Source organism: Myxocyprinus asiaticus, chromosome 21 (assembly GCF_019703515.2).
Source record: "Myxocyprinus asiaticus isolate MX2 ecotype Aquarium Trade chromosome 21, UBuf_Myxa_2, whole genome shotgun sequence".
Classification (NCBI taxonomy): Eukaryota; Metazoa; Chordata; class Actinopteri; order Cypriniformes; family Catostomidae; genus Myxocyprinus; species Myxocyprinus asiaticus.
Genome location: NC_059364.1, coordinates 24,670,354 through 24,694,892, shown reverse-complemented (window position 1 = coordinate 24,694,892; position 24,539 = coordinate 24,670,354). Strand labels below are relative to the sequence as shown.

The window sequence follows — 24,539 nt, the reverse complement described above, 5'->3', positions numbered from 1 at the left end:
TCCGGTGGTCCAGTTGGATGAACCCATCACGGCCCATACTATTAGCGGCACGCCCCTGGCCATCGTCACTCATTCCACCAAGCCGCTTACCCTTGTCTCCGGCAATCACTCGGAGCAGCTATCCTTCCTCCTGGTCCAATCACCATTGGCACCGGTTGTGTTAGGGAATCCTTGGTTGGTAACCCACAATCCACACATTGACTGGTCAACCAATTCTGTTCTTGCTTAGAGTCCATGTTGTCTGTCTCACTGTCTTAACTCTGCTGTCTCTCCTGTTCAGTCTTGTGTTTAATTTCAGGATGAATCGGCGGATTTATCCAGAGTACCTGTGGCATACCATGACTTGAGGGCAGTGTTCTGTTGGTCCCACGCAGCGACCCTTCCTCCTCAATGCCCATACGATTGAGCCATTGATCTGCTTCCTGGCACTTCCCCCCCACAAGGTCGGTTGTTTTTGCTCTCTGCTCCCAAGAGGGAGGCCATAAATAAATACATTAATGATTCTCTGGCAGCCGGTCTCATCCGTCCTTCCTATTCTCCGGCAGGAAGGATGTTCATCGTGGAGAAGAACGAAGGCTCGCTTATACCCTGTATAAATTATCGGGGGCTGAATGACATCATGGCAAAGAACCTTTACCCTTTGCCGTTGATGTCCTCAGCCTTCGAACTCTTGCAGGGAGTGTCCGTCTTTACGAAGTTAGACCTACGTAATGCTTATCACCTTGTTCAGATCAGGGAAGGGGATTAGTGAAAGACAGATTTTAACACCCATAGGGGGCACTTTGAATATTTGGTCATGCATTTTGGATTGGTCAACGCCCTCGCTGTCTTCCAGAGGCTCGTTAATGACGTGCTTTGGGACATGGTCGATCGATTTGTGTTTGTTTACTTAGATGATATTCTGATCTTCTCCCAGAATATCCAGGACCATGTCCAGCACATCAGGTGGGTGCTTCAACAATTGCTAGAAAACCGGCTGTTCGTTAAGGTGGAGAAGTGTGCTTTTCATGCTCAATCGGTTCCATTTATGGAGTTCATCATTTCGTCTGAGGGAGTGACCATGAACCCGGTCAAGGTCAGAGCAGTCTCCAATTTGCCAACCCCAGATTCTCGCAAATCCTTGCAGAGCTTTCTGGGGTTTGTCAATTTCTATTGCCGTTTCATTCGAAACAACAGCCAGATCTCCGCACCGCTGATGGATCTCACCTCCACTCGTACTGAGTTTTGTTGGTCCCCACGGGCTGAAGCTGCGTTTTATAAATTAAAGGAGAAGTTCACTACCGCTCCCATCCTTAACACTCCCGACACTTCATGTCAGTTCGTGGTGGAGGTGGATGTGACAGAGTTTGCTGTCGGAGCTGTTCTCTCACAGCGCTCTTCCTCAGATGGGAAGATGCATCCGTGCGCCTTTTTCTCACATCGTCTCACCCCGGCAGAACAGAATTAAGACGTCGGTAACAGAATTGCTGGCTGTCAGACTGGCCTTGGGTGAGTGGCGTCCCTGGTTAGAGGGTTCGGGGTTACCTTTTGTGGTCTGGACTGATCAGAAGAACTTAGAATATATTCGCGGAGCTAAGCGATTCAATTCTAGACATTGGGCACTGTTCTTTACACACTTTGATTTCGTCTTCTCCTACCGTCCGAGCTCTAAAAATGTTAAGCCCGACACGCTGTCTCGATGTTTTGAAGTCGAGACCTCCACCACCCCTCCGGACACCATTCTACCAGCCTCTCAGGTGGTGGGCATGGTGTACTGGACATGGAGGCTAAAGTCCGCTCTGTGTTATGCAACGCCACCTCACCCGCTGAGTGCCCAACTGGTCTGTTATTTGTTCTGCAATCTGTCCAGACACACGTTCTACAGTGGGGCCACTCGTCCAAAGTTGCCTGCCATCCAGGGGCTGCTCGTACTCAGTAGGGGTGTAAATCGGACGTTTCATCACGATATGATCTTGAATAGATTCTCTTGGCCTGCGATCCAATATTTGCAAATACTTCAAAGTCTGCCACGATACAATTCGATTCAGGGGCCTGCGATTGATATTCCGATATTAAGTGCCTATTTTTTTTTTGCCCTCAAAAGCAACCAAAATATAATTTGATTATTTTATTCAGCTCTCTGTATCCACACTGGGACATCCACAACAAAATAAGGTTCTTCAGATGTTGAAAAAATTTCAACAGATAAATAATATAAAAAAATAGAGTCATACACAAGTGATCATCACTCGTTTGATGACAGCTAATTTTTCAATTTAGTCCAATTCAAAATACTTACATACCCATGACTTGTTTCCAACTATCCGTGGTTTTCCTGGCAACAACTTCCACAGTTGTAACGAAAAATTCTGTTACAGTTAACTGGGATAAAAGTAAGTAATGGTGTTGGTGTAGATGTGTGAAGTTTTATAACTGATGCTGGAGCTGAGCAGGCCAAGATATTTCACATGGTTGAACTTCTCCATGGTACTTTAAAATAGCAAATTCTCATGTAAAATTCAAATGGGTCGCATGTGCAACGATATCGATGGAAGCCTGAATTAATCGCACATGTGAGCCGCTCTGCATTTGTCACAAGAGCTCACATTTTAAGGAGCGCCCGGTTGATGCGCTCGCATGGATCCTGTCAATGGAGCTTGCATTTCACGGGAAGTCCGGTTGATGCGTGCGCATGCCACACAGATAGCAGAGCACAATTTGTCTTCAAAGACTCCGTGCACCTCTGTGATAGGGAGACAGAGATTCTGGTGGCCTTCGCTAGTGCAGGACGTTCACCAGTTCGTGTCTGCTTGACCCATTTGCGTTTCTGATAAGACCTCCGGTCAGCCACCGGCCAGGCTCCTCCAACTGCTGTCAGGCCCTTCGAGACCCTGGTCCCACATAGCCATGGATTTTGTCACTGGTCTTCCCCATCCCATGGCAACACGGTCGTCATGAACATTGTGGACTGGTTCTCGAAGGTGGCTCATTTCATTCCCCTCCCCAAATTACCTTCCGCGAGGGAGATGGCAGTTGAAGTCGTTAATCACATCTTCTGCATTCATGGCCTCCCGGTCTATGTCGTTTCTGACAGGGGACCCCAATTCATGTCATGGTTTTGGGCAGAATTCTGCCGACATCTGGGGACTATCGTGAGTTTGTCTTCCGGGATTCATCCCCAGATGAATAGGCAGGTAGAGCGAGCCAATCAAGATCACTGCGTTGCGTGGCCTCCCGTAATCCGTCTTCTTAAAGCTCTTATTTAGTCTGGGTCGAGTTTGCCCACAGTTATCACCCTTCCTGTGCTGCCTCGGTTACCAGACCCCACTATTCCCTGCCCAAAAACCCGACGCCCAGGTCCTGTCTGCGCACGCCTTCATTCATTGGTGCTGTTGCACCTGGCTGATAGCCAGAGAAGCCCTCCTCCGTACTGGTGCACGCATTAAGAGGTCGTCGGACCACCACCAGTCTAACCCCCAGCTTACATGTGCGGTCAGAAGGTCTGGTTGTATTCCAAAGACATCCCACTCCGACTCCCGTCTCGTAAGTTGGGGCCCAAATTCATCGGAACATTTCCCATCTTGAAGGTCATTAGCCCAGTAGCGGTCCATCTCAAATTGGCCCCCTTCCTCAGACGCGTCCATCCTGTATTTCACATCTCTAAAATTAAACCTGTCATTCAGTCCAATTTGCATCCCACCACACCCATCCCACCGCTGCGCCTAGTGGAGGACGCTCTGGCTTATGAGGTGAAGCATTTGAACGACGTCAGATGCAGGGGCAGAGGGGTCCAATACCTGGTAGACTAGGAGGGTTATGGACCCGAGGAGAGATACTGGGTCCTGGCCTGGGACATTCTGGTCCATGCCCTCATTGATCAGTTCCACCTTCATCATGGTAACTCTTTGGGGGATGCCAGGAGGCATCCCTGAATGGATGGAGGTACTGTCATGGTCTCGGTGAGTCCGCCGGTTTGTTCTATTTGTGTTGATGTTCTCTCCCTCATGTGTTTCAGATGCCGCCGGCACGCAGAATCAGCGTTTCCATGGGAACCCTGATTTTTTCCATGGGAACACTGATCATGCCAACTTTCAGCTGGCTGATGGTACCTGTCTCTGCCTTTGTCAGTCCTGTTACGTGTATTCTGTATTGGTTGCCAGTCCAGAATGTGGTTACCTTCCTGACTGCCTCTTCGCTTACCTTGACTCTTCACCTGAGGATTCCTCACTGGTATTTCCTCTACTCTGCCATGACGCACACACGCCTATGAACACACTCTCCTCCAGAGGATTTCTCGCAGATCTACATTCCACACTGCCATGACGCACACATGCCTAAAAAAACACATTCAATCTCCACGCTGCAGTCGGTGCCGGGTTCCTCTCTGCTCATCAGCCTTGTTTGAATCTTCCTTGCCCATCAGCTTTGTTTGATTTTGCTCTAAATAAATTGTCAACTGTGCCTCTGCGCCTGGATCTCTAGTCTCATTTCTGACATTAATGTTCTGTTATACTGGTATTTAAAAATAGTGTCTGTTCTGCTGGAGTTTTGGAGATTACCACTGTGGTGAATATTGGTGCTTGTGCCTAGGTTGCAGATGGACTTTCACTTTCAAGTGATGATTTGTCTCTAGTGCTGCTTCGGTCTATAAGCACCAGCAACCAAATTGACATTGCAACAATTTCACTGTCCTTACACTTGCTTACCTGGCATATGCAAATGATTCATAAAATAACTTAAGTTAGACCAACAAGGGGGAGGTAAGGTGACACCATGCGAGGATTGGATGTGTGAATGGCAAGCTCAGCACACTTTGCTTGTTTTAATACCTTTTATGACATAAACCGGTGTGATTCGATACACTCTGTTCCCTAACTGTTCAAAGAGGACAATGTCAAAAATTCAAAATCCTCGTGCTAGAGACATTAAAAGACACTTACGTGGTCAAGCTGACACTCCCGAGCAGGCCCCAAGCCAGGGAGTCGATTTGGTCGGGGAAGTTCGGGAAATGCAGCGAGAGATGTATAACATGTCAGCAATGCTGACGAAGGTCATTGCTGACTTGGAGGCAAAATTTACTGATGTGGTCACAAGAGTGGGGGATGTCAAGAAATAGATGGATTATCTGGAGTCATTGGAGAGGAAATTATCTGCTAATCCGCTAGCGACCAAGGTGGATTTGGAGTGTGTCTGGGAGAAGTTGGAAGACATGGAAAACTGTAGCCGGCAGAATAACGTCCATATTGTGGGGCTCCCGGAGGGAGTGGAGGAACGGGATATGGTGGAATTCCTGGATGGGCTCTTTCCGAGTCTGCTCAACATAACAGGTCATAAGCTGGAAATCGAGCGAGCTCACAGGGTTCCGGTTCGGTGATCTGTGGAGGGAGACAGGCCCCGATCAATTCTGGCTAAATTTCTGAGATCATCTGATAAAGATCTTGTGTTACATGAGGCGAGGAGAATAGCAAGTCTTTCTTTGAAGAACCACAGCATTTTCTTTTTCCCAGACTTTGCGAATTCGACAAGAGAAAAACGTGATCGATTCAAGGACTGCAAGAAACATTTACATCAACGGAAGATCGCTTTTGCACTGATATTCCCAGCCAAATTGAGAATAGATGCTAAGGATGGCCGTAAAACATTCACATGCCCACAGCAACGATGTCCTTCATAAAGTCAATGGAATGAGTAAGTCACTTTGTGGTACTCACATTGCAGCCGAATGGACCGGCTCATTGAACATTTGCTTGACAGTTTAAAGATTCTGCGCATTTTTTTTTGTGCTGGTTCCACCTAGCGGCTGGAGTGTATTTGTAGAGCAACACACCTTCGGGACGGTTTTGTAGATGAATCTACACGCTCTTTGTGCTTAGTCCGCCTATCGGCTGGAGTTTATTTTGTGGAGTATTTCTGGCTAAGTCATTGGAGTGAGTAAGTAATTTGCTTGCATTCATGTTGCAGCCGAATGGACCGGCTCACTGAACATTCATTAGACTGTCTGAAGAATCTGCGCACTCTTGCAGCTGGAGTTTATTTTGTAGAATAATACACCTTTAGGACAGTTTTATGGATGAAGCAACACACTCTTTGTGTTTATTCTGCATATTGGCTGGAGTTTGTTTTATAGATTGTCTTTTTCTGTGTAATTCTGTCTCACAAAATTTGTATAGATACACCGGACTTGAGCAAACTCAAAAAAAAGTTGGCGCTGTCATGCGCGGGGTTAATGCGCACGTTTATCTTTTTTCTGTTTGTTTGGTTCTGGGGAATGTTCGGTTCTGGGGAATGTTCAGGGTTTGACTGTTGCACTAATGTTGGAATGTGGTCTTTATAATCCTGTTTTTGTCACACAATCTATTTTTTCTTACATGTCAAAATGTCAAATGTTAATACGAGAGGATTGTCTCTCTCCACGTGGAATGTCAATGGGTTGGGGCACCCCATAAAAAGAAGGAAGGCTATTTCTCTTCTTATGCGTAAGAAATATGATATAGTGTTTCTTCAAGAAACGCACCTTTCTCCGCAGGAAGCTGAAAATTTTGGAAGGATATGGGGTGGGAATTTTTTTTTATAGTGCTGGCTCAAGTAAGTGCAGGGGAGTCATTATGCTGATAAGTAAACATCTACAATTAAAATGTCTCAAACAAAGTAAAGATAAATTAGGAAGAGTCATTATTGTTTTAGCTGAAATTCAGGGACAAAGTCTTATTTTGGTGAATATTTATGCACCTAACGTTGATGATCAGGCTTTTTATAGATCTTGAAGGGATGTTGCAAGCCGCTGACACCCCTCATTATATAATATTTGGAGGAGACTTTAATCATTTGATGGACTCAGTCCTTGATCATAGTGAAGCAAAAGCATGCAAGCCTCCTAGAGCAACAGTGACACTTCACAGGATGTGTAAAAATCTTGGTCTTACAGATATTTGGAGACTTTTGTACCCATCTGGTAGGGATTATAGTTTGTTTTCTTCAGTCCATAAGATTTACCCTAGAATAGATTTTTTTATTTTTTTATATCTAAGTCCGTCATTTCCTCTGTTGTTGTTTGCTCAATTGGAAACATTTTAAACTCAGACACGCCCTGGTGTGTTTAGAGGTGTTGCCACATAAGGAGAAAAAGAAATCATACAGTTGGCTCTTTAATGTATCCCTTTTGCAAAATCCTGAATTCCAACAAATGCTAAAGGCTGAAATCAATGTCTATATGGAGACCAACTGGTCCTCAGTATTCTCTGTGGGTGTGGCTTGGGAGGCACTTAAGGCGGCTCTTAGGGGCTGGATCATACAGTATGCCTCATTCACCAAAAAAATCCAAAGCACAAGAACTCGTGGAATTGGAAGGGATTATTAAAGGTGCAGAGGCAGAGCGGAAGCGCCGAATGTCCTCTAATGGCCTCAGAAAATTGACCCGATTGAAATACAGATATTTCAATATTTATAATACTATTTTGTTGCAGAAGGTGGAGTTTTGGCTATTCAGGGCAAGACAGTCATACTTTGAGTCAGGGGACAAAGCAGGGAAGCTTCTGGCTAGATATATTAAACAGAGAGAGTCTTTTTCTACCATTCCCTCAGTGAAATCTGCTGGTGGTGAAATATTCACCTCAGCCATTGATATTAATAATGCTTTTAAAGTATTCTATCTTGATCTCTATAGTTCCACATCTTCGTCTACTGATGAAGGCATTAGAAGCTTTGTGGAATGATCAGACTTCAGTCGCTGCCATCTCACTTGATGCCAAAAAGGCATTTGATATGGTAGAATGGGATTATCTTTTAAGATTTTGGAAATGTGATAATATTTTGGAAATATACGGGTTCGGGAATACTTTTATTGGATGGATTAAGTTACTTTATAGACACCCGGTAGTGGCAGTACAAACAAATGGATCAATTTCAGATTATTTTACTCTGGATAGGGGCACCCGTCAGGGTTGCCCTCTTTCCCCAGTATTGTTCTAACTTGCCCTGGAACCATTACTAGATCTATGCCTCGCCTCCACAGATTTATTAATTTCTTTTCTAAGTTCAGGATACAGAGTTAATTGGTCTAAATCCGAAGCTTTGGCTCTGACAGCATACTGCCCAGTAACGGCTTTTCAGCCGGGCGCCTTCTAGTGGCCCAAACAGGGCATTAAGTATTTGGGCATTTTATTCCCAGCAAATTTGTGTGATATAGTTAGAGTTAATTTTGACCCTTTAATAAAAAGTTTTTCGAGCAATGTGGGCAGGTGGGCTTCATTACATTTATCTATGATTGGGAAGGTTAATGTTATTAAAATGAATTGTATTCCAAAATTCAACAACCTGCTACAGTCTCTCCCTGTAGATGTCCCCCTCTCTTATTTCAAGCAATTTGATAGCATAGTGAAGTCCTTCATTTGGAATGGTAAATGTCCCAGATTACATTTCAGTAAGTTGCATAGGCCGATTGACAAAGGTGGGCTAGGCCTACCCAAGATTTTGTTCTATTTATATGTATTCGGTCTCAGATATTTGGCTCATTGGTCGCTTCCACCTGAGAGAGCCCCTCCCTCGTTTTGTATTGAACAGAAAGTTCACCATTGCAAAACCTTTCTATCCAACTAACCAGAGAAGATAAGTTACACCCCATTCTCTCGCATTTGCACGCGGTATGGACAAAAGTGTCCAGAGTGTTTAAATCAGACATTTATTTAAATGTTGCTTCGAGCATATGGCTGAACCCAAAATGATGTATTAATAAGTCCCCCTTCTGCTGGACAGCGTGGATTGTGAGGGAGGTTAAACGCTCGGTGACTTATATGAGAGTGGAGTGTTGAGATCCTTTGAAAATATGGTTCAACATTTTGGGATCCCCAGGTCTCAATTCTTTAGGTATTTACAGCTGCGCCACCTGCTTTGTACTATTTTTGGGAGTAGCATACACCCCCCTAAAGCAGTAGAGACATCAGTGTATTACTCCCTGCTAATTCAGAGTATAGGGAACGGAGCTTCAACTTCTCTCAAGAGATTATGGGAGAAAGATTTAAACTTGGTATTGGAGGAGGGAGTGTGGGCTAGGATTCTAAAAAACATCAAGTCTACATCTAGAGTTGCAAGGGTGCACCTTATGCAATTTAAGATTTTACATCAATTCTATTGGATGCCCTCTAGATTGTATAGGCTTGGATTAAAGACACACCCACCTGCTGGCGATGCCAATCAGAAGATGGCGACACAACCCATGTTTTTTGGTGGTGTGTTAAGATCCAAGTTCAGAGGTTTATGTGTGACATATTGGACACTCAAATTCAGCGGATGCTGAGGCGCATAGTGCGCAGAGGTCACCAACTTTCTGCAGAGTCAATCGCTACAGACCTCCAAAGTTCATGTGGCCTTCAGATTAGCTCAAGAACAGTGCGTATTGAGCTTCATGGAATGGATTTCCATGGCCGAGCAGCTGCATCCAAGCCATACATCACCAAGTGCAATGCAAAGCGTCAGATGCAGTGGTGTAAAGCACGCCGCCACTGGACTCTAGAGCAGTGGAGACGCATTCTCTGGAGTGACGAATCACGCTTCTCCATCTGGCAATCTGATGGACGAGTCTGGGTTTGGCGGTTGCCAGGAGAACGGTACTTGTCTGACTGCATTGTGCCAACTGTGAAGTTTGGTGGAGGGGGGATTATGGTGTGGGGTTGTTTTTCAGGAGCTGGGCTTGGCCCCTTAGTTCCAGTGAAAGGAACTCTGAATGCTTCAGCATACCAAGAGATTTTGGACAATTCCATGCTCCCAACTTTGTGGGAACAGTTTGGGGATGGCCCCTTCCTGTTCCAACATGACTGCGCACCAGTGCACAAAGCAAGGTCCATAAAGACATGGATGAGCGAGTTTGGTGTGGAAGAACTTGACTGGCCTGCACAAAGTCCTGACCTCAACCCGATAGAGCACCTTTGGGATGAATTAGAGCGAAGACTGCGAGCCAGGCCTTCTCGTCCAACATCAGTGTCTGACCTCACAAATGCGCTTCTGGAAGAATGGTCAAAAATTCCCATAAACACACTCCTAAACCTTGTGGAAAGCCTTCCCAGAAGAGTTGAAGCTGTTATAGCTGCAAAGGGTGGGCTGACGTCATATTAAACCCTATGGATTAAGAATGGGATTTCACTTAAGTTCATATGCGTCTAAAGGCAGATGAGTGAATACTTTTGGCAATATAGTGTATATATATATATATATATATTTTTTATTTTTTATTTTTTTTTATTATTATTATTTTAATTATTTTTATTTTTATTTTGTGTGTGTGTATATTCTCAAGTTGGACCACAGGGACATTTGTTGAGGGTCAGGGTGGGGTTGGGGATTGGGATTGGGAGGGTAAAAAGGAATAATGGGGGTTAAAAGCTGATTCGGTGTATACATGTTTGCTTTTCTGTTTCATATGTCTGAATCAATAAAAATTGTTATTCAGAAAATAAGTTAGACCAACATGGGAAAATTAATTAAATTAAACATTAGTCAACTTTGTTTGATGAACCTAATGAAAAAGTATCTGATTTGACCTAATCCACCTAAATTATGTTGGCTGAATGAAACTAACTGATCATGTGGTTTTGCCAGTATAGAAGCATCTTTACATCTTCACATTTTTTCAAAAAACTTTATAGACAATAATAATTCAAAATATATTTTTTGAGATATAAAACTATTTCTGATCATGTGATTTTCTGAATAAATGAAGAATAAACAAAAAAAAATATCTCTTTTCTAATCACTTGTAGGCTCTACAAGTGCATGTTCTGCATGAATTACAAACAAATATTTCTAGAAAAGTGACAACAAACACTTTAGAAATACAACTGAGAAATATTCATAAACATGATGCCTCACACCATGAACAATCTGTTCATTTTACCACAAAGCTTTCTGTAAAAATATCCTTGATCAGGATTTGGTAGCACAAACACCATATCACATCACCTAGAAATATGATCTAAACATTTTGGGACAAACAGTCTTGGCACTAGACAAACAAATTGGAGGTCTTGGACGATATCAAATTACCATTTTCCAGTATGGCTTTGGTAAATATCCCACTGTATGACATAACCACAGGGCATTTGGTTGGCTGACTTTTAGTCACAACGTGTGGCGCATATTTTAAAGATCACTACTGATTGAAATGCAATGCCATGATAAGGACCAAAAAACAAAAAACAAAAAACAAAAAAAAAAACAAAACACAGAACAGCCTATTTTGATTTCAGAAAAAAAAAAAAGTATTAAAATATATTATTCCATCATTTGCTCTCTTATATAAAATTTATATATATATATATATATATATATATATATACACACACACACACACACACACACACACACACACACACACATTTGTAAGTTTTTAAAAAAGTAACAATTTTCTTGCATTGCAGATGAGTAAATATAACACAAGATAATACTGAAATTTTGATGTCATTAGATATTGCACAGAAGATAAAGATTTGTGAGGAACATAATTACATCTACAGGGTTCACACACCTTTTGACAAAATAATTTCCATTACTTTTCCAGTTGTTTGTGAATACTGGATAAGAATTCATGAATATATTCAGAATTTTTACCTACAACAATATCTTCTAAAATATCTAAAATGAACAGGAATCTAAAGTAAATTAATGATCTTGAAACAGATATTTCCTTACCTCTACATTCATCCTTAAACTTAAAAGTTATATAATAAAGGGCCCTTCTACTTGATGATAATAGCTCAAGTGTGTCTGGGCTTGGGATGTAATGTGTACACCCTCTGAGTGTTCCCTAATCATGGAGCCAAATAAAAGAGATATGCAAAACATTTCTACCATCAGTTATTCAGTTGCAGGCAATGGCAAACATACCCTCTGATGCAAAACCCACTGAGGAGTCCCTTTGTTTGCAGCTAGGGCACTCACCAACAACTCTGCACAATATGTAAAACATGAAGTATTGAGTAAAAGCAATCATCCATGGATGTTTTCTGGTCTGATTCCATAGGAAATCATATTATGATCTTTGAATTTCAAACAGGTGTAGCTAAAAAGCAGGGTGATAAAGCTGCCTTGGGTTAGGCTGCATCAATAAGAAATTAATTAATGCAGTCAAACAGATTTATGTCCAAATAAGCTTTCCACTTTAAAGAGGGAAGGCTACAACTGAAACAACTGGCCAAAAACAATCTGAATAGGACATCCTGTAATATATAATATACAATCACCGTAATATTTAATAATCAAACTAGGACATCACTTTTCTTGAGTCTTTGTGATTCTGTACTGGATGAAGTGATGTCTTATCATGACTAGGTTTGCAGCGGTATACCGGTTTCACGGTATACCACGGTATGAAAATTGACGGTTATCATACCATGTACATTTGCTTATCTATGGTATTGAGGAAAAAAATGCAACCGGATGGAGAATCTCCTTTCCTCCTCGACTGCCTGTCAGACTCGTCAACTTGCCCCACACACACACACACGCGCAGTGGAGTAAATGTCAGAGAGAAGCGAGGGGGTCTGACATAAGTGAATGTGTGAGTTAAAGCAGTGTTTCTCAACTGGTGTGTCACGAGTCGCGACCCAAAAGTGGGTCGCAGGTCTATTCGGACTGGGTCGCGGACAGCAGGGAAAGATCAATGACTTGGTTCTCCCAATTAAGATATTTCGGCGGCCGCCCAAGTGATAGCCTATTTAGGACTGCCAAGGCAGATTTAATGATAATCTCGCAATCAGCTAAAGGCATTTCAACTGCACTTTTGCACGAGTGTAACGGAACCAGCTTGTGATCATGATCTGCTCTTCTCTCTGGCGCACGCGTGCAACAACCGGGCTTCCCTCGATATTGCGGAGCGCAGACCTCAAAACTGATGTGACCAATTTCAATTCTAGTGAGACTTTTCTAGTTTAAAGCATTACGGAGGAAGTCAAGTTGAACCTCTCAAACAGTAGGCAGCCCTGACATGCCAAACAGCACTGAGGAGGAAAAGAGCAACACTGTGCTATGCGGCAAAAAATAAAATAAAATCATTACACATCATCACCTTTACAAAAATGTTTCATGATTTTACATGAGTAAAAGTAACTTATATTTTGCCAAAATGTTATAGATTCTTATGAAATAATCTAAAGTGAATCTAAAGAAATTAGGAAACAAACGGGATAATAATGGGCTCATATAAGTAAATATGCTCTTCAATTTTTAAAAGGGGGGAGAGAAAACTTCCTGTCGCTTTTGTTGTTGACATCAACAACAAAAATTATGTCACTTGATGCATGTCCTTATACTTGAAAACCATGAACACAACTATGCAACATAAAAGGAAATGCGACCCATAATACATTAAATACAGGTTTCGTTTTTACTCTTGTATAGTTTTTACAATGTAAAATCTGGGTCCTGAAGCAAAACCAGTTGAGAACCACTGAGTTAAAGGTACAGACAGGAGCAGTCTGGCTGTGCTGTCGTGCACCTACAGTATATGTTAATTGTTAATAATCATAGGACGTTACTTTAAAAGCTCACACAGCTGATGTTATTTTTCATTTAGTAGTTAATTTAACATACTATGCTAACATGCTAAATGTTTTAGTTATATAACATGTCATAGTTACATGCAGTTTTTTTTATCATATTTATAATTCGGTTTATTATTATAATTCTGTTAGCTTTCTTATTTATTCTATTTATTTTATTTATTTTCAAAAGGGAGACATTTTTACACATACTTCCATTAAAAAAATTTGTTTCAAGTTTCAATTATAATAAAGCGTTTGTTCAACCAAAAAAAAAAAAAAAAACCTAACCTTCTGTTTTCACTCCTTTAAGGGTCATTGTAACTGATAATAATAATTGTGTAATACCGTATACCGTAATACCGTGAAACCGTGATATTTTCTGAGACGGTTATTGTACCGTTAAAATCTCATACCGTTGCAACCCTAATCGTGACACACACTGAGCATCTTCAAAGAAATTTTATTTTTCTGTGCCAGTAAAAATGGCTGAATGAATTGCAAATGTTGTTGTTTTTTCATAGTCTGAACACATTTTTAAAACAATAAAAAACTATAGATTTTCTTTTAATATGTATTTTTCTAAATATACATTAAATATACATTTGAGTGCTCACTTCCCCAATTAAAAGACATCACAGTCAACACTCTTGAATCACATTACAATGTGTGAAAATTTTATGTGTGTGAGCATGCACAGATGCCGCAGTTGTTCTGCCTCTAGCCCCCTTCTCCCACTGGAAGTCTCGTGCACCCTTGTGCACTTTCCCTTACACATTCCAGGGCAGCAAGTGATGCATAGCATAGACCATGGCTGGCTGTACAACAGAAGTCTTCTACAGCCATTACCCACAAAGCCTCGCTTGACAGACATGTCACACCGCCAATCCAATCCATGTGATAATCACACAGAGGCCCTAAATTTGCTCACATTTCTCACCTTGCCCTGCACCATACAGAAGCTGCATGATTATGACATAAATCATAATTAGGGCCCAAGCACTGAAAGTGTGGAGACCCTATTGTTCTTCTAATGATTATTATTATTATTCTTATTATTATTATTATTAGGGCCCAAGCACTGAAAGTGTGGAGGCCCTATTGTTCTTCTAATGATTATTATTAATATTATTAGGGCCCAAGCATTGAAAGTGTGGAGGCCCTATTGTTCTTCTAATGATTATTATTATTATTATTAGGGCCCAAGCACTGAAAGTACGGAGACCCTATTGTTCTTCTAATGATTATTATTATTAGTAGTAGTAGTAGAAGTAGTAGTAGTAGTAGTAGTAGTGCTTGTGAAGCAAAGCATCACTATTATAATCTCAAATACTCATTATTAGTGGTGCTTGCGAAGCAAGCAGTTTTGCAACATTTCATGAGATTGGGGGTAAGAACCCCTGGGGGATAAAACCGGCCCAAATATGCCCCACAGGCAATTTAAAAAAAAAAAATTCATACTATGACAAGACACTGAATTTTGTGGGATCATATCTCCCAATCAGAATGTCGTAGAGATGTGGGGGCAGGATCATTTCACTCGGGCTACCAATCAGTCTTTATGTATGACCTTGGAAATGGTGTAGCCACACCCTAGCAACCATTTATGAATCCCTAGCAACCACCCCCATAGACTTCCAATCCAAATGGCTTAAAAGGATATCTTCAGAACAGAATGTTGTAGGCACTTGCGGATTGGCTCTTTTGAGTCAGGTTAATAAGTAGCCAATAAGAATCACTCTGGTCACTGGCTAGCCATGCCCTAGCATGCCCACAGCCCTATTGATTTCCATTAAAAATGGCTGAGAGGGATATCTTCAGATCAGAATGTCCTAGAGACATAAAAGTTGGCTTGTTTTACTTGGGTGAGAAATCAGTCTTCAGGTATCCACTTGGAAACTACTTAGCCACAGCCTAGCAACCATTTAGAGCACCCTAGCAACCTAACCCCTTTGACTTCCATTCAAAATGGCTTAGATGGGCATATCCGGACAAGAATGTCATAGAGACTTCATTGTTCGCTTGTATGACTTAGGCCAACAAGCAGCCTTTTCAGTATCACCCTGGCAACTGCCTAGCAACCAGATGAGCTTATCCTAGCAACCAAGTAGCAAAACACATTTCTCTGCACCAGAACATAGCAGAGACTTCTGGGTTAGCTCATTTGACTCGAGATAGAAAGCATCCCATTTATTGTTACCCTGGCAACTGCCTAGCAACCAGATGGAACACCCTAGCAACCATGGAACAACACCAATTTCTCTGCACCAGAACATCTTACAGTCATGGGGTGGCCTCTTTAAACTTGGGGCAGTCGGTGGGACATTGTGGTAACGAATTTTGCCACGACAAGCACCACTCACATTTGTGCATCACTGGCATGGAGCCTTGTTAGTAATACCTTGGCAACTTCCAAGCAACCAAACGAACTCACCCTAGCAACCAAGTAGCAAAACACATATCTCTGCACCAGAACATCGTAGAGACTTCCGGGATGGCTTATTTAACTCAGGCCAGCATGGAGCCTTTTAAGTATCACCATGGTAACTGCCTAGCAACCAGATGGGGTCACCCAAGCAACCAAATTGCAACACACATATCTCTGCACCACAATGTTGTAGAGACATGCGGGTGGGCTCATTTTACTCGAGATAGAAAGCATCCCATTTATTGTTACCCTGGCGACTGCCTAGCAACCAGATGGAACACCCTAGCAACCATGGAACAACACCAATATCTCTGCACCAGAACATCCTACAGTCATGGGGTGGCCTCTCTCAACTTGGGGCAGTTGGTGGGACATTGTGGTAACGAATTTTGCCACGGCAAGCACCACCTTCCTTCAGGAAATGTACCTATCTAGTCATTATTATTATTTTTAAGGTTTTCGGTACTTTTGGGGTACTTAACATGTGTGAAAACTCTTGAAATTTTGCACACACATCAGAGTCGTCGGCCATTAGGGCTGGGCAAAGTTGCAGGGGGGGATGCAGTGGGGGCTCTGTAACACCCCCATTTTCACCTACAGTCATTAAAATTGGTACATATATAGTTCTCACCAAGTCGGACAACTTTCATACTCACAGTTATTAGCTCCGCCCAACAGGAAGTCTGCCATTTTGGATTTTCTGAAAATCGTAGGCTCTGAACTTTTAAATATTCCTCCTAGGGGATTCATGTGGCTGGCACCAAATTTGTGCAACATCATGCCAAGACATTGTAGATGCTAAATTGCAAACAAATTTTTGATATTTTGAATGGTTTCACCATGGCAAAGCAATAAATTTATGGGGAAAAATGATAAACAGGAAGTGACATATACAGTCATAAGTTTACAAACACTTTGGTTGAAGTCATTAATACTCATTTTTTAACCACTCCACAGATTTCATATTAGCAAACTATAGTTTTGGTAAGTCATTTAGGACATCTACTTTGTGCATGACACAAGTCATTTTTCCAACAACTGTTTACAGACAGATTCACTTTTAATTGACTATATCACAATTCCAGTGGGTCAATTAGCCAATTCGCTTCTGATAGGTTAATTGGCATCAATTGGAGGTGTACCTATGGATGTATTTTAAGGCCTACCTTCAAACTCAGTGCCACTTTGCTTGACATCATGGGAAAATCAAAAGAAATCAACCAAGACCTCAGAAAAAAAAATGTGGACCTCCACAAGTCTGGTTCATCCTCGGGAGCAATTTCCAAATGCCTGAAGGTACCATGTATCTGTACAAACAACAGTACGCAAGTATAAACACCAAGGGACCACGCAGCCATCATAACGCTCAGGAAGGAGATGCATTCTGTCTCCTAGAGATGAACATAGTTTGGTGCGAAAAGTGCAAATCAATCCCAGAACAACAGCAAAGGACCTTGTGAAGATGCTGGAAGAAACGGGTAGGCAACTATCTATATACACAGTTAAACGAGTCCTTTTTCGACATAACCTGAAAGCCACTGCTCCAAACCACCATTAAAAAAGCCAGACTACAGTTTGCAATTGCACATGGGGAAAAAGATCTTACTTTTTGGAGAAATGTCCTCTGGTCTGATGAAACAAAAATGTTATTGTTTGGCCATAATGACATCGTTATGTTTGGAGGAAAAAGAGTGAAGCTTGCAAGCCGAAGAACACCATCCCAACCGTGAAACATAGGGATGGCAGCATCATGTTGTGGGGGTGCTTTGCTGCAGGAGGGACTGGTGCACTTCACAAAATAGATGGCATCATGAGGAAGGAAAATTATGTGGATATATTGAAGCAAAATCTCAAGACATCAGCCAGGAAGTTCGGTCGCAAATGGGTCTTTCAAATGGACAATGACCACAAGCATACCTCCAAAGTTGTGGCAAAATGGCTCAAGGACAACAAAGTCAAGGTATTGGAGTGGCCATCACAAAGCCCTGACCTCAATCCGATAGAAAATTTGTGGGGAGAACAGAAAAGGCATGTGCGAGCAATGAGGCCTACAACCTGACTCAGTTACACACAGTTCTGTCTGGAGGAATGGGCCAACTTATTCCAGCAACTTATTGTGAGAAGCTTGTGGAAGTCTACCCAAAAAGTTTGACCCAAGTTAAACAATTTAAAGGCAATGCTACCAAATACTAACAAAGTGTATGTAAACTTCTGATCCACAGGGAATGTGATAAAAGAAATAAAAGCTGAAATAAAATCACTCTCTCTACTATTATTCTGACATTTCACATTCTTAAAATAAAGTAGTGACTGACCTAAGACATGGTATGTTTTCTATGATGAAATTATAGGAATTGTGAAAAACTGAGTTTAAATGTATTTGGCTAAGGTGTATGTATACTTCTGACTTCAACTGTATCTTCTGTGTGCATTGTGTAATTTTTATGGAAATTCAGCTGTATATTTTGTAATGGGGGCTGATCACATAAATGCAGCTATTATGGGTCACGGTCATAGCGCCACCAACTGGCAGCAGGAAGTATGGCACTTCAAACAGACTTCAAAATAGCCCTCTTGTGTTTACATGGATTGCTTCAATATTCTTTAGAATAATGTCAAGACACTGCTGATGTAAAATTGTTAAGGGATATTTGATATCTTAAATACAGATTAATTATTATTATTCCTTTCTTCCTATATTTGGGTGTTTTTGAGGCACTTCGCATTCTTAAAATTTAATGAAATTTTGCACACACACCGTTGTCGTTGGCCATTAGGTCTGGGCAAAAGTTCACTCTGTAGCGCCCCCTTTAAAATGGGTGTGTAAGACGGCTTCTGTAGTACAACCATTTTCACCTACAGTCACCAAAATTGGTACATACATAGTTCTCATCAAGCCGGACAACTTTCATAACTAGTCGTTTGGTCTGCCTAACAGAAAGTCGGTCATTTCGGATTTTTTGAATATTGCAGTCTCTGAACTTTTAAATACTCCTCCTAGGTGATTTCCCAGGGGACTGTCACCACATTTAGACAACATTATGCCAAGACATTGAAGATGCAAAATTGTGAACAAATTTTGATATATCAAATGGTGTTACCATGGTTAGGCATTCAATTAATGGCGAAAAATGGGAAAAAGGAAGTGTCTCATATCTTCTGCGTGCAATGTGTGATTTCGATCAAAACTGAGATGTATGTTTAGTCCTAATCACATGGATTTGACTATTCTGGGTCACAGTCACAGCAGGAAGTGTGGCTCTTACAACAGACTTTAAAATAGTAGTCTTATATTTACCCAATTTGATTCAAATTTGTTTAGAATAATGTCAAAAGCCAAATGCATGTGTCCACCTTGCACTGTTTTCCGAAAGCCACAGGGTGGAAATGGACCAGTTGTGCTTGGGCCCATCATCGCTGCTTGCAGCTATATTTGTTGATTATTTCCCTTGATATTCTAATTGCGATTCATTTCAATTAATAGAATTTACATTAAAATACATATTTTGTGTAGGCATATGCATGCCATATTCTTTATGTAGGCTACACCTCCAAAACAATCTGAGTTCTGTGTTGCTGGATTACTTTATTACTGTTTTACACATCAGTAAATCAAGACCTAAGTGCCTAGTGGTCAACTTCACATTAGCCTCTTTTAACTGTTTATCAAATTTTGACAAAATTATACACAGAAAGCAAGCAACGAACATGTTTGTGATTGGTTACAATGCCCAACCAATCCAGAAAAACAAGTTTTGGAATCAAGAATAAACATTTTACACGGTAAGTTAATTGTGGCAGCTGTAATTGTAATCTTGATTATTTATTCAATTAATTGTGCAGTTCAAGCATCACACCATTACTATGAAAACATGTTGAAAACAATGCCACATCCAAAATGCACAGCTACTGTAAGCACATGTTCAATCTAGAAGAGGACCACCTCTAACTTACCATGCAAATTAGCAGCTGTCCAACCGGAGATAAGGTAAGAAAATCATTGCGGTAATGTCAAAAGTTTTGATGGGCAGAGTGCTGGAATACAAATTGTGGCCTCTTGTATCTTCTCTAATCATGCCTGATGGAGAACACAGAAGGTGGGTGGAGGTAGGTTTCAAACACCTGGTATTTGCAGGCACACCCTTTCCTTGAGTCAAGGGTAAAATGATCCAGGATAAGACATCTAAGAAATAGATCAAACCATAAAGGAAACATAAGAGTAGCTTGTAATCTATCTTGAACTTTAAATACTGATATAAGTGGCTAACCTAAGAGTACTCCTAAACAAAACATTCATAGTATAAAGTTTTGTAATGTTATTCTAAGCTTAAAACTTTAAGCATAACCCTTATAGCTAAGACAAACCATTGTGAAATTCACAGCATGTTACAGGTATTATGGACAAGTGAACAGAAGTTAATAAAGGCACTACTACTGATTAAAGCTGTTTTACATCATCTATCACAGCAAATTACAATCACATCATATCAAACATTCCACGTATATCAGTGATAGATAGTAACACACGTATATTGAAATGTACAACTGATTTTCATTTCTAATTTCTGCAGATTCTAAGAGTTTAATAATAATAATAAAAAAACATAGGCTAATTTGTGTACAAAAGTTAGAACTGAGGTTATAGCTTAGTTTTAATGAGACAGTTCACCCAAAAATGAAAATTCTCTCATCATTTACTTACCCTCGGCCATCCCAGATGTGTATAACTTTCTTTCTTCTGCAGAACACAAATGAAGATTTTTAGAAGAATATTTCAGCTCTGTAGGTCCGTACAATCCAAGTGAATTGTGACCAGACCTTTCAAGCTCCAAAAATCACATAAAGGCAGCATAAAAGTAATCCATACGACTCAATTTGTTAAATCTATGTCTTCAGAAGTTATATGATAGGTTTGGGTGAGAAACAGATCAATCTTTAAGTCATTTTTTTACTATAAATCTCCACTTTCACTTTAACATTCTGAAAGGAGATTTATAGTAAAAAAAAAAAAATAAAAAAAAAGGACTGAAATATCGATCTGTTTCTCACCCAAAGTGACTGCATCGCTTCAGAAGACATATATATTAAACCACGGAGTCATATGGACTACTTTTATTCTGCCTTTATGTGATTTTTGGAGCTTCAAAGGTCTGGTCACCATTCACTTGCATTGAAAGGATCTACAGAGCTGAAATATTCTTCTAAAAATCTTTGTTTGTGTTCAGCAGAAAAAAGGAAGTAATTCACAGTGAACTATCCCTCTAATAATTGGATTTTTCATTTACTCAATTTTTCCATCATTAACAAATTTTCTATTTCACAAAACCACCTGCATTATAAATACAGAAGCACAACTGAATGGGAGGAACTGCAGAACTTAAGTCTGACGATGCAATCAGCCCTCATCCGGAAGGAAACTTTCTTAATTTCTTGTAAACTGCCAACAATAACTGAATGCAGGCAAAAAAAAAAAAAAAATAAAAAAAAAATATATATATATATATATATATATATATATATATATATATATATATATATATACCTATCGCTTTATTATATTTAAGGTCAAGCGTGGGAAAAAACGTCGGCTACCACAAAGATAAACGTAAAGGTAAATTCCCACTACAAATCATCGTTTAACGCTGTTCCAGTATCTGAAACATGGCGATCTATTGCAAAACTCCGTCGTTTACACATTTCTAGGCGACTGTCATCCCGTTATTCGCCTTCACTCCCCGTTGCGGCGGCTTTCTCTGGAATCAAAGCGGCTGTGTTTCAAAATGCAGAGAGGAACCAACTTAGACAGCATTTTAAGACATCGTGGGAATGTTCGTTCGATCGTACAAACGTCCATGTGAACCCCAAAAACCTTCCAAATGCTGTTCGAATATCCCAAGCGCGCCAATAATGCCCTAAAAATGCTGCCTACAGGTAGGCAGCTCGCTAGGTTTTGAGACGCAGCCAGCATCTTTGCTAAAGTGATCGCAGGTAACCCAAACCATTCCCATCACAAAATAGAGCCGTGCAATTGAAACTGGTGAGCAAATTGTCCACTAAAGCACCGCTATTTCAGACAAGCAATCGCCGAAGCGTAATTCCCACTTTATTTTTTGTTTTATTTTTTATTCTCGCGCTGCCTCTGTGATTTTCTCAGCGCGAGGAGGCAACAGCTAGCGCGTTAGCTGGCGAGCTAGCGGGACATCTGAGATCGTTAAAAAGCGTATGTCGCCTTACCCCTTTTGTTCTTGGTGTCAGTCTTCTACATGGGTGTCGTTACACGCGTTTATTCGGATATTGGGGGTATCGCGGGCTGAGATTGCATGCTGCCGTTTTATCTCCATCAGCAGTGTTTCCCGTTCATCCGCCCAACTTCAGCACCGAGCGAGCGAGCCAGTGGAGACGCCCTGCGCATGCGTGGCGGAGCTGTCAGCTCACGAAGCGTGAGCTGCGGACAGGGTACAGAGGCAGGGGTGCAATGACAGGCTGTGATTCGACTGTGGTTATCACAATAACTGCAGTAATACATATACACATAGATATACAGAAACAACACATACGTAAAAAGCTATTTGACTCACCATAGAGCGTGTCAAAATACTCTAATTCTCTTGATAGAATGACTGAATGCTTCAAACATTTGGTTTCTAGTACTGTAATACAGTAGATGTGTTTGAAATGAGCATAAAAGAGCAGGGTATAATGTGTTACAATTTAGCTTGGTTTCAGAAGCATATCATGTAGTTATCCGACTGGCATTGTGTATCTAGTGGCCTTCTGGATTTATTTATTTATTTACCCTGAGCTATAACAGAACAACAAAAACGAATAAAACTAGAAAATAACCATTTAGCCATAACTGAAATGCAAATACAGATTGCATTTGTCTAGTGAATTGTATGATTTTTTGTTTTGTTTTGTTTTTTTAAATAAAACAAAAATCACAAGAAGGTTATGGTGTGGTTTAATAAAATAAATAAAACAACAAACAAAACACAAATATGTTAATGTATTATATTTTAGCCTATGTATTATATTATGATTTTACACAACATTTGACAAATCTGTGAGCCTGCTTTAATTCAGTTATAGAGACGAGTTGCCAAGATACATCCAAATGAGAAAATTATAGAACATTATAGAATCCTTCATTATAAATAAATTCTCTGTACACATAAAAAGTCCAGAACAAAGACTATTCATAGACATCAATTTGTTCAAAATGACTTTGTGTTTTAATGTATTTCTCAAAGACCAGACAGAATGAAGTTGTTTCAAACCACCATTGCAACACAGGCTTGATATCCACTAGGAGGCACTGAGACCACAGCAATCTGGTCATAGAAGGATAAGCCAAGAAGTGACCACCTCCATCACCATTGCGGTCTTCTTTATCATGCCTGTAAGGTGCAGATGCTGTCCTCCCGTTTATGGTTAGAGTTGATAATGGTTATTATGTTACTGTTAGTTGAGCCAGGGGACTGTTTTATTTGACAGATGTTGCCATCAGTGCTTTCGAAAATAATGGCGAGTGCACATACCCACAAATTTCCAGAGTTTGAGCCAGTGTCTAAATATTAGTAGTCTAAATACATATTTCTATGCAGTGGGTCCCCTCAACATTCCTCTTTTTGTATTCTTATCGAGAGCTGACATTTACTCAGCATGTTAGTTTTTCATGCTTTAAATCTAACAAATCCTTTATAGTGCCTTCTGTGAGGCAGATGAACAGTATAATAAAATATCACATGCTGTGAACCTAGATTTGTTTATTATTGAGATGGTATTTTAAAGTCATCATTGATGTTTTCTGGATTTTTCTGTCTTTAACACTTCAGACTACGCCCTTGGCCCTTCCTTTGGTCCTCCCGGTCATTTTTGAGCTAAAAGAGCAAAGAGGTAGGTTTTTTTTTGATGATGATGATGATGATGATGTTGATACCATTTCTTCTTCCCTGAAGTAATAACAATAAAGTTATGCACTTCTTTTTATGCTATTTTGATCTTATTTACATGTAGATTTCTACATTTTACCATTAATTTGCATATGCAAATAAGCACATTAATGAAACTTTAGTACAGTAAAAACATACACTTCTATAAGTTGAAACATGAAGAAAATATAAGAATATGACGTATATTGGAGGCAGATTGCTGCCATCTGTTGAACAAAATATAAATAACATGACTTGAAAATCATATCGTGACAATAATAGCCAGTAGATGGCTGCAGTGGTCTATGTAGCCACCTACTGTGAAGTCTGATTGTTTGTTGTAAACTAATTTTATATTTTATGAAAAGTTATGCATTTGGATATATATTTAGACATTATAAAACTATTATTTGTCAAAGTTTAGCATTTTAAAATTGATTTGAAGTGTCAGTGTTTGCAGTTAATGTCATATTATGCTTGCAATCAAACGTGTTACAAAGAGAAAACACAGAAAAATATTTTTTCTACCAATCAAGAAAAATGTAAAGAAAATGAACATCAATGAACAGAAAGGAACTGCAAAATTGTTGAAAATGTAATTAGAGTATAAAACAGAAGAATCAAAGTAAACATTTGGCAATTTCATACTTTCTATAGTAAAAATGTATTTTGCAA

The 24,539-nt window shown here is 40.4% G+C and overlaps 1 protein-coding gene across 1 annotated transcript in view; it reads right to left on the bottom strand.

Annotated features, from left to right (window-relative positions):
• Positions 1-22,356, bottom strand: part of LOC127411830 (regulator of G-protein signaling 17-like) — a 62,320-nt gene extending 39,964 nt beyond the window's left edge. The window contains exons 1-2 of the mRNA XM_051647646.1: positions 22,168-22,356; positions 19,888-20,116 (exon numbers count right to left, since the gene is read on the bottom strand). Coding sequence (XP_051503606.1) covers positions 19,888-19,890 — 3 coding nt within the window. The 5' untranslated portion in view covers positions 19,891-20,116; positions 22,168-22,356. The remainder of the gene's footprint in view (positions 1-19,887; positions 20,117-22,167) is intronic.
• Between the last annotated feature and the right edge of the window lie 2,183 nt (positions 22,357-24,539).